The sequence below is a fragment of the Neophocaena asiaeorientalis genome, unplaced genomic scaffold (assembly GCF_003031525.2).
Source record: "Neophocaena asiaeorientalis asiaeorientalis breed wild unplaced genomic scaffold, Neophocaena_asiaeorientalis_V1.1 scaffold246, whole genome shotgun sequence".
Lineage (NCBI taxonomy): Eukaryota > Metazoa > Chordata > Mammalia > Artiodactyla > Phocoenidae > Neophocaena > Neophocaena asiaeorientalis.
Genome location: NW_020174551.1, coordinates 670,746 through 685,956, shown reverse-complemented (window position 1 = coordinate 685,956; position 15,211 = coordinate 670,746). Strand labels below are relative to the sequence as shown.

Sequence of the window (15,211 nt, the reverse complement as noted above, 5' to 3'; positions counted from 1 at the left end):
TTTTGTGTGTATGTTTTTCTGCATGTGTTAAAATTATACCATAGATACTTTGTAATTGGTTAGTCCTTAAATCATCACAGTGTTATCTGACCCACAGAGTTTATATCAGCTCAAGGTGATGATATGATATTGTTTGAACAATGTCTTTAAATTTAAATTTAGTGCTCAATTAAATGCAATGAAAGTCAAGACCTCCTAGCTGCCCATGTGTGTTATAGAAAATGAATGCTAAGATTCGCAGTTAGGAAGAATGAGACCTTCCTATAAATCACAACCTTGAAACTTCATAACTGAATATCGTTGTCACATCAAAATCCTAATTTCAACAGAGTTTTCATGGTGTTTCAGAGTACCACATAAGTGGGTATAAATTCACTTAAGATCAGCTTTTCCATTGAAAAGTAAACAACTACAGAAAACTTTCTAAAAATTGATTTTATTTAATAAATATTTTAAAGAGTTCACTAACTGAAGACTTTGCCGATCTTCCCAGAAATTCTGATCAGTTGTTTATCCTTCATTCACTTTTATTTCTACTGTGACTCTTAGGAATTTGTCTAATCTATATTTAATCTATTAAAACATCTATGCATGATAAATTTGGCTTCCTTCAATTATAAGCTGTGTTACGATCTCCAAATTAAATGATAAAGGTAGAGAAGTAAAATTAAACACAGCAACAGGTTATAGTGAAGTGCTCTTTAGAATTTCAGATTAACAAATTTGTCCCAAAATGATAAAGTAATAAGTTACTAAATGAATAATGCAACACAGAATAGATTTTAACAGCATCTCAATCTCTCTCTCCCGTCCCCACCTCCCTCAGTCTTTCTCTTTTGCTCTCTCTCTCTCTCTCCCTCTCTGTCTCTCTCTCTCTATCTCTGTCTCTCGCTGAATTAAATTGGACAAGTTTTCCAGAGACTATATAGCAATGTATCACAGAATCCCTAAAAAATATATCTATTCTTTGACCAATTATTCCACTTCTAGAAATTCATCCTAAAGACTTTGGGATATGGAAATTTTGCAAAAGTGGATTTTCATCACTGCAATGCTTATATAACAAGAAGTTAGGAAATATAAGTCTAGCAATAGGAGATGGGTTAAATATGTCATGATAATCCATATAGAAAGACACTACGTCAAAATTATAAATAATGATTTGGATCAAGGATAACCACCTAAGATGCCCACAGGGGCAAGATGTAACATAAATGAGTAAAGAGGCTCTTTGGCAAACTGGATAGCACATGCGCCTTTTGAAGAGGGCAACTCAAATCAATTGATGCCAAGTAAGAAGTGGGGGAGGGTCTAGTGTTGTCAGGATACCTAATATTTTATTTATTTATTTATTTATTTTTTGCTGTACGCGGGCCTCTCACTGCTGTGGCCTCTCCCATTGCCGAGCACAGGCTCCAGACGCGCAGGCTCAGCGGCCATGGCTCACGGGCCCAGCCGCTCCGCGGCATGTGGGATCTTCCCAGACCGGAGCACGAACCCACATCCCCTGCATCGGCAGGTGGACTCTCAACCACTGCGCCACCAGGGAAGCCCTATACCTAATATTTTAAAAGAAGTAGAAAATTGAAGTTTTTATGTGGAATCTCCTCATGTTTAAAAGTTGTCTATTGTTTAGAATTTTTTGAAAAAATTCAGTGACCAAATAAAATATGTCATTTATGGAGTAGATTCAATTCAAAGGCTGAGAGCTCCAGTGTACATATATATATGTTATTGACATAAAAAGATCTCCACGATGTATTGTTTTTATTGTTGTAAAAAGCCTGTTACAAAGCAGTTTATATAATATGATCTCATTTTTTGTTAAAAATGAAAGCACATTTATATGTATAAAGAAATGCTAAACAGGGTCTAAGAGGTGTAAATCTAAATGTAATAGTGGGAGATTTTAATTTTTTATATATTTTTCTATTTTCGCATTTTTATATTGATCATTAATATTTTATTATAAGAAAATAGGATGAAGTTTTTTTATTTGTGGTTGTAAAGGAAAGAATTAATAATTTAGTTTAAAGTTTTGAGAATTAAATCAAAATCATTCAATAAATACTCTTGCACAAAATTTGGACAGACCAGAATTCAAAATCAGTTCTTCCACTTACTATATCTCTCTCTCTCTCTCTCTCCCTCTCTGTCTCTCTCTCTCTATCTCTGTCTCTCGCTCGCTCTCTCACACACACGCACACATACACACACTTCCGCCCACATCCATACGTGAGTGTGTACACACATCTCAGAATTTTAAAACACTGCTACTAAAGGTTTTAACTTAGATAAATTAACTATGTTAAAATACTGACATTGTGAAAATATCTGTTTATGTCCAATACCCCAGAGAGGGCATCTTTCTGTGAACTTCTAAAAAGCTTAAAGAAAGAAAACCAGAAGGAAAAACCAGAGTCCTTGGCAGGAAGCCTGGGTGAAGGCGTGGCTGCCACTCAGGGTCACAGCTTCCCATTGTCCTCGCTGCTCTCCTTCTCCTCTATGGCCTCCAGGCTGCGCTTGCTCTTGGCCTCGGCACCACTGCTGGGGGCTTTACTAAGGCCACAAGACAAGCACGCCAGCTGGATCTGCTTCATGTTCTCTATAGCTTCATTCTTGGCATTCTTCAACAGATCTCCTTGGCCCTACAAACAGGCAGAAATAGACACCAAAGAAGAATGTTATGGGCCAGGCAGATCCTAAGTGACATCACTCTATATCCTTCATGCTGTTGCTCAGTGAGGAAACAGACTCAGACCAGAGAGCCCCCTTTTCCAACATCCTTTTCTTGCATTATTGAGGGTCTTTGCTCTTTAAGTCAAGGACCTCAACCTGAGCCTTCCCCATTGTCTCTGTAGTTGCTGGGAGCCTCTGGAGATTTCCTGTAGGAGGGAACACCGTCTGGGGACCCTTATCTGAATGTACCAAGGACAATCAGCCCTTCCATCACCAGGGTTCGAGACTACACACTGCTGTAACTCCTAACCCACCCAGCCCAGCATTCCTAGGCTTGGGAGAAAACAAGGCAAGAAGCTCTTCCTCAAAGAACTGAAAATTAAATCATCTTCTCAGTGTAAAAAGAGCTTACAAAGCAAATCTCTGTAAAGTAAATCACACACCCTTATGCTTGGTAAGCTGGTTTGTAGTATATTGGGTCATTGCTACAGCCTGCCTTTTGATAAATTCCTATTTGCCCATGTTCTTTTCTATTATCCTGAGGACAATGTTCCCATCTGGCTGATGGAAAGAGGCTCCAGAGGCTTAGTGTGTCAATCAAAACAAAAAAGCAAATGAGGATCACAGGAAATCATCACTTGTCAGTTATATCAGAGTCTGAGAAAGATCTTTTCCAATTATTTTTTTTCTTATTTTAGGTCATTGTTATAATGATCAAGTGTATACGCTGACATTAGCCCAAGGGGCTGAAGGAGTAAGTGTGGGGAAGCCAGAACATGTTTCCGGTGTGTACAGACAAAAGAGGAAGGAGTTCCGTCTCTCCCCTCCATTCTCACGACAATGCCTGAGTGTGACCTTGAAACTGGAGGTTACACGAGCTGCTGAAGAGTTCCTCTACAAAGCAGAGACTTCGAGAAAAGGTAAGTCACCTATTTTATGCAAGGTACTTCATCATACACTGTTTGATCTCTTTAATTTGATGAAAGCTTTTACTTTAGGGTGTATGAGGACCCTAAAATTAAAAATGCATTGCATTAAAAATGCCTTGGAATATTTCTTGCCTCAAAATCTGTACAAGCACTTGCCAATTCTATCTTACGTCATAAAAGCCTTCAAACAACAGCCTTTAAATATATGGGATGAATAAGTACAACTTTGCCTAATACTTTTGCTAAGGTGAACTTATCTCCAAGTACCTCAATCATGGATTGGGATTTTAGAAGTAAACTTGGAAGTTGTATAGTTTAGCCTTCTCATGAGGAGAAAAGAAGCTGAGCCTGATGAGGTGACATGACTGACCCAAGGTCACAGCTGGTTAATGACTGAGCTGGGACTTAAGTCCAGGTCTTCTGCCTCTCGGTTCAGTGCCCTGTTCCACACACCATGTTTATAATTTAGACTAAAACTAGAGACTAGAGAATGAACACTCTTTCAGATAGAGATGGACTTTCTAAGAGAAAAATATGCACGACACAAGCAGAACTTGGGGAGTATAGGCATAATGAGTCCCCTCTGGACGTTAAAAAAAGTCACATCCAGGCTTCCCAGGTGGCGCAGTGGTCGAGAGTCCGCCTGCCGATGCAGGGAACACGGGTTCGTGCCCCGGTCCGGGAGGATCCCACATGCCCTGGAGCGGCTGGGCCCGTGAGCCATGGCCGCTGAGCCTGCGCGTCCGGAGCCTGTGCTCCGCAATGGGAGAGGCCACAACAGTGAGAGGCCCGCGTACCGCAAAAAAAAAAAAAAAAAAAAGGTCACAATCCACTTTGAAAAATGCAATTCTGAAGTGATAATGATAATAATACAGCATAGAAAGTGCTCAATCTCTGCAGGCATTCTTCTTCATACTTTACAAATGTTCATTATTTGTCACAACATCCCCACAAAATAGGCTCTTTTCTTACTTTAAGTTTACAATGAAAACAGAGGTCCAGAGTGATCCTCCTTCCCAGACTCACACAGCTGCTAAGTGGTGGAGCTGGGGTTGAAATAAAGTCCAGCAGTTGGCTCCAGAATCTGTAGTCTTAACCACTACATGATATGGCATCCCTTCAAGGCAAACTGTGAACTCTCAACAAAGCACAGTAAAGCCTCCCAGTCATTGTCACCCATGGAAACAACACGGATAAAAAGACAATCATTAACCAGGTGGCACAGTCGGACAGAACTTAGAGATGGGATCTACAGAGTCAGGAAGATAAGATGCACCAACATTCGTTGGCAGGGACAAAAGTCAGAGTATCTTAGTTTTGCTTTTAGCTCCAACAATTTCCCCCTGGGCCATTTTATCTCCTGTAAAAATGATGAAAATATTCTTCCGTCTTCCTCACAGTTTTAAAGATTACAAAAAATGTTGAAAAGCTATTTGTTGGAAATAAAAACAAAAATAAACAAATGGGACCTAATGAAACTTAAAAGCTTTTGCACAGCAAAGGAAACCATAAACAAGACCAAAAGACAACCCTCAGAATGGGAGAAAGTATTTGCAAATGAAGCAATTGACAAAGGATTAATCTCCAAAATTTACAAGCAGCTCATGCAGCTCAATATCCAAAAAACAAACAACCCAATCCAAAAATGGGCAGAAGACCTAAATAGACATTTCTCCAAAGAAGATATAGAGATTGCCAACAAACACATGAAAGAATGCTCAACATCATTAATCATTAGAGAAAGGCAAATCAAAACTACAATGCGATATCATCTCACACCAGTCAAAATGGCCATCATCAAAAAATCTAGAAACAATAAATGCTGGAGAGGGTGTGGAGAAAAGGGAACCCTCTTGCTCTGTTGGTGGGAATGTAAATTGATACAGCCACTATGGAGAACAGTATGGAGGCTGGTTTAAAAACTACAAATAGAACTACCATATGACCCAGCAATCCCACTACTGGGCATATACCCTGAGAAAACCATAATTCAAAAAGAGTCATGTACCAAAATGTTCATTGCAGCTCTATTTACAATAGCCAGGACATGAAAGCAACCTAAGTGTCCATCGACAGATGAATGGTTAAAGAAGATGTGGCACATATATACAATGGAATATTACTCAGCCATAAAAAGAAATGAAATTGAGTTATTTGTAGTAAGGTGGATGGACCTAGAGTGTGTCATAGAGAGTGAAGTAAGTCAGAAAGAGAAAAACAAATACCGTATGCTAACACATATATATGGAATCTAAAAAAAAATTAAAAATGGTCATGAAGAACGTAGGGGCAAGAATGAAGACACTGACCTACTAGAGAATGGACTTGAGGATACAGGGAGGGGGAAGGGTAAGCTGGGACAAAGTGAGGGAGTGGCATGGACTTATATACACTACCAAACCTAAAATAGATAGCTAGTGGGAAGCAGCCGCATAGCACAGGGAGATCAGCTCAGTGCTTTGTGACCAGCTAGAGGGGTGGGATAGAAAGGGTGGGAGGGACGGAGACGCAGGAGGGAAGAGGTAAGGGGACATACGTATGTGTATAACTGATTCACTTTGTTATAAAGCAGAAACTAACACACCATTGTAAAGCAGTTATACTCCAATAAAGATGTTTTCAAAAAAAGAAAGAAAGAAAAGCTATTTGTGATTTAAATAATCACAAGTAAACTATGCTATAAGGTGAAATGAAAAGCAATTAACATACTCTATTACTAAATTAAGTATCTTGATAGTGTGCATATTTTAATATAAATTTTACTAACTTGTTTAAAATGCATCTACAAGAGTCTGTTTTTACAGAGATATGTATATTGCTACTGCTTTTACAAGCACAAAGATTCCTTTAAAAAAAACTGTATTAATAAACACATTATACCCACACTCATTTTCAGAGTATTACTTTTCAGTGCTCCCTTTTCTTTTAGTGTTAAAATTTTCATCAGGCATTCTTAAAGCATAAAAAAAGCAAAATTGGCATCTTCCCTAATTGCAAGAGAGGAGTAAAACATGCAAAAATATCAGGCTTGATACTACTAATGAATAATGCTCTCACGTCACTTTTCTTGCAGCAGGTTATAAAACATATCTAATTAATCAGCCAGAATATCATCTCATCGGTTCTGAGAGGTGGCATCCAGGCCTAAATGTCAGACTGTGTCAGTTCTGGTAAATAGAAGTCAGTCTCTCTAGAAAACAAAGGCCAATTGGAGAAGACAGTTTGTGCCAGTGCACAAAAACAAAGGACATCATCTCCTGATAACCAGGAGACAACACGCCCTGGCTGCATGATACAGGCAGAAAAAAAAGTGGAAAAGAAATTAAGCTATTAACTAACAGAAGAAGAAAAAATGAAAGACTAAATTATGAAGAGTTTCCATTGAAACACTGATGTAAAAATGTTGTTTTCAATATTTTTTTTAAGAAGGAGGCATAGAGGTCATCTCTCTGTTCTGTGGTTAAACTCCTTGAGTCTTATCGATTAAGTTAGCAGAAGCAGAAAAGACTCATTCTAGGCAAAATTGTAAAGAGGGTGAAGTTTATTGTTAACAACCCCATCTTGGCATTCCTGTTCCGGGCTGACTTTTTCCCACCATGCATGCAGTGATTTCCGCTGACCAACTAGCATCCCTCTCTCTACTCTGTTACACTCCCTCTCAAATGCCTCCTAACTAGCCAGCTTATACCACATCTCCTCCCTCAAAACGGCTCTGTCCTGTGTATCATTTCCCACAAGACATATTAGGTACTCAGATCAGCTAACCCACTTAAAGGTATTGGTGTGTAGAATGCATTTAAGGAGCAATATAACAGGGCATTTCTAAAGAATATGCTCAGAAATTCTCCTCAAACAGAGGTCTTGGGAGAGAGGCAGAAAGGAGAGAAGCCCAAGAGAATTCATTTTACTTGGTGGTATATAAATTGTAACATCTCCTGGGAAAATAAATCTGGGATTGTTATGGCCTGGAATGTAAAATTAATGGACAATTTGACCACTGAATACTCAACTTGAAAGAAATGTCAAGCTGTTGCCAACATTTCAATATACTAGCAATCTCATGGGAATTTTTAGTTTCTCTCCTCTGGTACTAGGGATGCTTCAGGGGGAAAAAAATGAGAAGGACTGCTTTAATCCAAAGAAAAGTAAGAGTAATAGAAAGCATCTCAGGCAGACTTATGCTGATGGGACAACAGGATTATCAGAAGTATCAACAGCAATGACTACCAATTCAGCCTCCACAGTTATTTGACTTCCAAATGTCACAGTCCATGGAAATCCCAACACATTTAAAAAGTAACACGGGCCTAGCCGCTCCAAGGCATGTGGGATCCTCCCGGACCGGGGCACGAACCCGTGTCCCGTGCATCAGCAGGCGGACTCTCAACCACTGCACCACCAGGGAAGCCCACTACAGAGATTTTTGAACCTAAAAATTAGTAATGATTAATGAATTTTTTAAAAAGGAGATATTAGCATTCATAACCAAATCCTTCCAACATCATTAAACTGCAATTAAAATAAATCATCTAGAAATCAAGAAATATCTGATGCAATTAGATTGTAAATGGGACTGATATACTACCATACCACCACAATTTTTATTATTACTCATAAATTATTACTGACAATAATATGCTATCACAACACTAAACAGAGGCTAACACTTTGAACACTTAATATACTAAATGTAAACCAATTTGCACATATTATCTCATTATATCAAAACCATAAAAGGGGCTAGAATTCTAAATGCGAATTATCTATTAGTTATATATTTGTAAGTTATTTAATAACTATATTTTATAATCTATCAAAAGACATTTAGAATTTGTGTTATTCCTGTTCTTACTAAGAAATGCAGTTTCCTTCTATAGTTTGAAAATAGTTTTGGCTACAATCTGGCAGAGTAACTTTCAAAAGACATTGACATCCATGGCTCTTAAAATACCCATTTTTCCCATGAACTGCCCTATCCCTTGTGATATTAGTGTATGAAAGAGTGGTCAAACATCATAACTAGTGTCCTTGTCACGTGTGAAGGAAATGTGTGGGTTGTCTCAGAGTACACCACAAATATTTAAAGCAGCTAATTGAGACTCTGGGAATGGAAAGGCCCTCACATATGTACAGCTACGCATATAAACAAATGCAGCTCTGTCACCGGACAGGCGTGTATGGGTATTTTTCAGCACACACTCAACGGCTGACTGATTCCCCTGAAATTCGTCCCATATGAGCGTCCACACCCACAGCTAGAGCCACCCCTGGATAATACTGCGACAAAAGTCCGCCACAGACAGCATGATCGTATTAGCACCGCTTTATTTGTTCCAGCTCCATTTGGTGGACATGACCATGTTGTGGTGAGCTGTGTACTACCACTGTATTAACAGTTCAAAAAGCATGCTTTTGGGGAATCTCTGTATTATCTAAAGGGGGTAAATGGTTTGCTCCAAAGAGGTAGAAACAACTATTACAATGTCCTTCATTTGAGAAATTAAAATAGCAAATCAAAAATGTGTTGATGTCATGACAGATACATTTCTCTTGATGTTAGATTACTGGAATATTGGGTAAAATTATGCAAAGATGGCCTGGGATCCTTGCTCTCCAGAATGAAAGGCTAGTTTTGTAGGGAATGTATACAACATGTTAGCAAGAGTTACAGGCACAAAGATGTAGCCATTAGGGAAATTATGTACAAAATACCTCAACTGCACAAAAATAGAAGTTCTCATTGCATAAAGTTATTAAAACTCAGATTTATTATTTTTCAAGACCTTGTCCACCAAATATTTCAACTGCATTCTACTCACCACTTAAGAAGTTGAATTTTTACTCTATGAACTTTCAAGAAATATGGATGAATAGTTGTAGAGCAGTTCTGGTCTAAGAGTACTGACTTTTTAGAGCTTCTTATGTTACTCTTCTCCTGAAACTCTGAACTCAAAACAAAGGAAAAGACACTACCTTTCAAATCTTTATCACATAATGCAATTAAACTATTTCATTTTTATAGGAACAAAAAGTGAATTACAATGGACATGTTTACCTGAGCCATTAGATTTTATACCCTTTATAAAGTTAAGTTTTTTAAGTTAGTTTTATGACTGATACATTTTAGTATTGGTCAGAAACTCCACTTAATCAGATATCTCTGAAGATTATGGAAAGAGAACGTAAGTAAATATTTTTAATATCTGAGAATCTAGATCTGAAGGAAGAGTAATTTACAAAATGTAGAAGATACTTCAAAGAAATTTTAAGAATAATTCAGTGCCAACAAGACCACACAACATTACAGAATAAAGCAGAATGACATGTTTAATAAGCACAGCCATACAAAAGGCTCTAAAAAAATATGAAGTCATACTCTATTAAAATTCAACATAATGAAAATTATGTTTGAAAGTTAAATTTGAAAGCATACGTTTTAAGACCTGACAAATAAGATTTTCTTTTTCCACAAGTCTTTCTCAAATAACATCCTGCTTTGTTACAATACCTTTCTCATCAGGAAATCTTGACTGACTTGAGTGTTGATGGAATGAAGGACCTTATTTACTTCAAAATGGTAATTAACTGCATCTTAAGCAGAAAGCCTTTGTATTAACCATGTTTTTTAAAAATAGTTTTTAATATAGAGGAGACCATTATTGTGTCCCTGTATGTGTGTGTGTATAATACTGTATGTAAATAAAGTAGTTTAATAGTATTTAAATACTAATCACTAATAATAATATAATTGCATCACTTTAACAGAATAAAATATAAAAATTGTATGATCATTTCAATAGTTGCATAAAAAGCATTTGACAAAATTCAACATCTTTTTATAATAAAAACTCTCAACAAAGTGAGTATATAAGGAATGTACCCCAACATAAAAAAGGACATATATGACAAGCCCACAGGTAACACCACACTCAACAGTGAAAGGTTGAAAGCTTTTCCTCTAAGATCAGGAACAAGACAAGAGTGCCATAAGAGTGCCCACTCTCACTATTTCTATTCAGCATAGTACTGGAAGTCCTAACCAGAGGAATTAGGCAAGAAAAATAAATAAAAGATATCCAAACTGGACAGGAAGTAAAATGATGACCCAATCTTATATATAGAAAACCCTAAAGACTCCATCAAAAAAAACTGTTAGAACTAATAAATGAATTCAGTAAAGTTGCGGGATAAAAAAATCAACATACAAAAAAAATCAGTTGGGTTTCTATACACTAATAACAAACTATCAGGAAAAGAAATAAATAAAACAATCCCATTTATATTAGCACCAAAAATAATAAAATATTTAGGAATAAATTTAACATAGGAGGTGAGAGATCTATACACTGAAAATTACAAGGCACTGATGAAAGAAATTAAACACAAATAAACGGGAAGATATCCCATGTTCATGAATCAGAAGAATTAATATTATTAAGATGTTCATACTACCCAAAGCCATCCATAGATTCAGCGCAATCCCTATCAAAACTCCAATGGCATTTTTCACAAGAAAAGAAAAACAATCCTAAAATTCGTATGGAACAACAAAAGACCCCAGATTGCCAAAGCAATCCTGAGAGAGAAGAACAAAGTTGGAGGCATCATACATCCTGATTTCAAACTATATTACAAAACTAATCAAAACAGTATGGTACTGGAGTAGAAACAGACATGTAGACCAATGGAACAAAACTGAGAGACTAGAAATAAACACATACATATATGGTCAACTAATATTTGACAGGGGAGCCAAGAATATTCAATGGGGAAAATACAGTCTTTTCAATAAATGGTGCTAGGAAAACTGGGTATTCACATACAAAAGAATAAATTGCAGCCTTATATTACACCATTCACAAAAATTAACTCAAAATGGATTAAAGACTTAAATGTAAGACCTGAAATAATAAAATTACTAGCAAAAAAATAGGAAAAAAAACTTGACATTGATCTTGGCAATGATTTTTTTAATATAACACCAAAAGCACAAGCAAAAAAAAGCAAAAATAAACAAGTGGGACTACAACAAACTAAAAAGCTTCTTCACAGCAAAAGAAACAAAGAAGGAGATGAAAAGGCAACCTATGGAACTGGAGAAAATATTTGCAAACCGTACATCTGATAAGAGGTTAATATCTAAAATACATAAGGAACTCAATATGCATGTAATAACTCAAAATATATAACAACTCAATAGCAAAAAACAATCTGACTAAAAAATTGGCAAAGATATGAATAGACATTTTTCCAAAGAAGATATACAAATGGACAACAGGTACATGAAAAGGTGCTCAATATCAACATCAAAACCACAATGAAATATCACCTCACCCCTGTTAGAATGGGTTTTACCAAAAAGACAAGAGGTAATAAGCATTGGCAATGATGTGGAGAAAAGGGAACCCTTGCACATTGTTGGTGGTAAAGTAAATTGGTACGGTCATATACAAAAACAGTGTGGAGGTTCCCCCCAAATTAAAAATAGAGCTACTATATGATCCAGCAATTCCACTTCTGGGAATATATCCAAAGGAAATGAAATTAGGATCTCAAAGAGAGACCTGCACCCCCATGTTTAATGCAGCATTATTTACAATAGCCAAAACATGGAAATAATCTCAGTGTCCACCAAACTAATGAATGGATAAAGAAGATGTAATATATATATATGGAGATTGTATATATATATGTGTGTGTGTGTGTGTGTGTGTGTGTGTGTGTGTGTGTGTGTGTGTAAAATGGAATATTATTCAGCCATGAGAAAGAAGTTAATCTTACCATTTTCAACAACATAGATAAATTTTGAGGGCATTGTACTAAGTGAGACAAGCACACAGAGAAAGACTATATGTGGAATCTCAAAAAACCAAATTAATAGAAACAGAGTAGGTTGGTAGTTGCCAGGGGCTGGGGGGTCGGGGGAAATGGGTGAAGGTGGTAAATGGGTACAAGCTTCCAGTAACAAGATGAATAAGTTCTGGAGATCTAATATACAGCATGGTGACTATAGTTAACAATACTGTTTTGTATACTTGAAAGTTGCTAAGAGAGTAGATCTTAAAAGTTCTCACCATCAAAAAAAAACACATAACTACATGAGGTAATGGATTTGTTAACTAGCCTTATTGCGGTAACCATCTCATAATATATACATATATCAAATCATCACCCTGAACACCTTAAGTTTACATAATGTTATATGTCAATTATATCTCAATAAAGCTGAAAAAATAATAATATAATAATAATACAAAATTAATAATAATCAAGTAACAAGAGTGCTGATGACAGGTAGTATTGATGGGTAACACCTGAATTCATCAATAAAACCTATTGCATTGAGATGGTTTTGTTGACCAGATCATAAAGGGAAGTATAGGGGCTTCCCTGGTGGCGCTGTGGTTGAGAGTCCGCCTGCTGATGCAGGGGACAGGGGTTCGTGCCCTGGTCCGGGAGGATCCCACGTGCCGCGGAGCGGCTGGGCCCGTGAGCCATGGCCGCTGGGCCTGTGCGTCCGGAGCCTGTGCTCCGCAGCGGGAGAGGCCACGGCGGTGAGAGGCCCGTGTACCGCAAAAAAAAAAAAAAAAGAAGTATGGAATTTAATGTCTCCAATTCCCACTTATTGTCCCTATTGTATCCTGTTCTAAGCTATGGATATATGAACTGCTTTTTCTCTTTGATTTAGGAACACTGGTGGTCTTTGTTAGCTATCAGTTAGGACTTGGGTCTTCATTTTTGTCTTATTCACCTATCAATACGTCAAGCAAATATTTATTAAACATCTACCATATGCCAGACTTTGTCTTCACCTGTGGTTGTCAACCCTATCAAAACCAAGATCCTTTAAAACAAATATTTTGTAAGGCTTCCTTTATTATTCTAAAATTAAAGTCATAAATAATATAACCTAGCTATATACATTATTAAAAATTAAGTAAATGTAGTATCCTAGCTATAATATAAGGAGAAATAAGAATGGTCATTTAAAATAAAATAATATGTATTTCAATATGTAAATGCCCAGGCAGGCACACAGGAAACCATAATGAAGTAGACAAATGCCTGTACTTACTTAATATGAATTCATTTAAATTTAAAAGAGAGATAAGATCAGATGCCTTTCCACACACACAAGATACAGGAAAATGACAATGCAGATGTACTACAAAGACACTAGTATAAAAACAAATAATGGCAACTGACCAGACTTATTTACATACAATAAAAGGAGGAAGGAAATAACCTTAATTAAGATAGGGATAATATGTCAAGACGAGTACAGAGTCTCACCATGGAGAAAAAGTCTGATAATCCCGCAAGTGAGGAAGTAAGTAAAGTCCATACACCCCACCAAATTTGCCAAATCTTCAAAAGTAGCTCAAAGGGCATTTTCCTTGTGGTTGACAATATCAGCTTCTACTTCGCAGGATACTGTGGGATGCTTATCATGGATTATCAATAATAAAGTATCATATTAAAACGAATATCTCACTTCAGTTTGTTCCAGTATTACTGTATAGCAATTATACAATCAGGTGGACAGAATACCCAGAGGAAATACATTATTCAATAATTTGGAAACAATGTCTTTATTCATTTAGGCTTCCCTCTCAGTAACTACCTTTTCCTCACGTACTGGGCCTTTCACATAACTTCTTGTTAAATAAACATCATTTACAAAAGTACTCTGATTTGTATTTTAGAGGGTGTAGTCAAGCAGGACTTGAGAAAGTCTTGCAGGACATAGGGCAGTTCTTCATTATGTTGCACCATCCTGCACAGCGCAGGACAGCCAGCATTCCTGGCCAGTCCCACTAAATGGCAGGAGAATCCCCCCCAGTCACCTCTACAATGTTCCAAAACACCCTCTAGGGGTCAGTACTGTGCCCATTAAGAACCATCAGGCTAGACTCTGGGGATAACACGGTGAGCACAGATCCCCTCCTGCCCACATAAAACTTAAGTCTAGTGAGGGACACAGGCAAAAATCAAAAAAAATCACAAAAAGAAAGTTATGTCTAATCGCAAGTTGTGCTGTGTGCTTAAAGGAAAGGAATGTGATGCTGTGAGAATGGGTATTTTAGGGGATCAGTCAAGGCTTCCTCATAAAAGCAACAACTGAACAACAATTTGAAAGATGGAGAGGCTTCTTCATCTTACAATCAGTGAAATACGATGTAAGGATCTTTTGATGCTCACCTTGAGTCCTCAATCCTTCTACAGTCTTACAGATACAGATATAGAGAGTATGGGAGAGTGTCCTGGAAGGATACTGCCTCTCTGACACAGTACCAAAATAGTCTAATATATCCCATTTTTCCTCATTTTTATTTACTTAGAATTTACTTTGTTTCCTTGAAATTTATACTTGGGAAAAACCACTGAAAGTGGAAAATACTCAATAAAGTTTAATTTAGTGACAGTATCATTTTGTTCTGCTAAGTAAGAGTTCTTAGTAATTATTTCAAATTTTTGAAGTACAGCTACAATGTTTTCATAAATATATAGATGAAGAAATGGACTGAAGATAGCTAAATAAATACATTGCTCAAGTTCACACAGAAAATAAGTGTGAAGGAAATAACTAGTAACGCCTGCTT

At 36.9% G+C, this 15,211-nt stretch overlaps 1 protein-coding gene across 2 annotated transcripts in view; it reads right to left on the bottom strand.

The window, feature by feature from the left end:
- Window positions 1-2,136: 2,136 nt before the first annotated feature.
- PLCL1 (phospholipase C like 1 (inactive)) overlaps window positions 2,137-15,211 on the bottom strand; it is a 342,887-nt gene continuing 329,812 nt past the window's right edge. For both annotated transcript variants that reach the window (XM_024757362.1, XM_024757363.1), the window contains exon 6: window positions 2,137-2,648. In XM_024757362.1, the coding sequence (XP_024613130.1) occupies window positions 2,466-2,648 (183 nt within the window). In that variant the 3' untranslated portion in view covers window positions 2,137-2,465. The remainder of the gene's footprint in view (window positions 2,649-15,211) is intronic.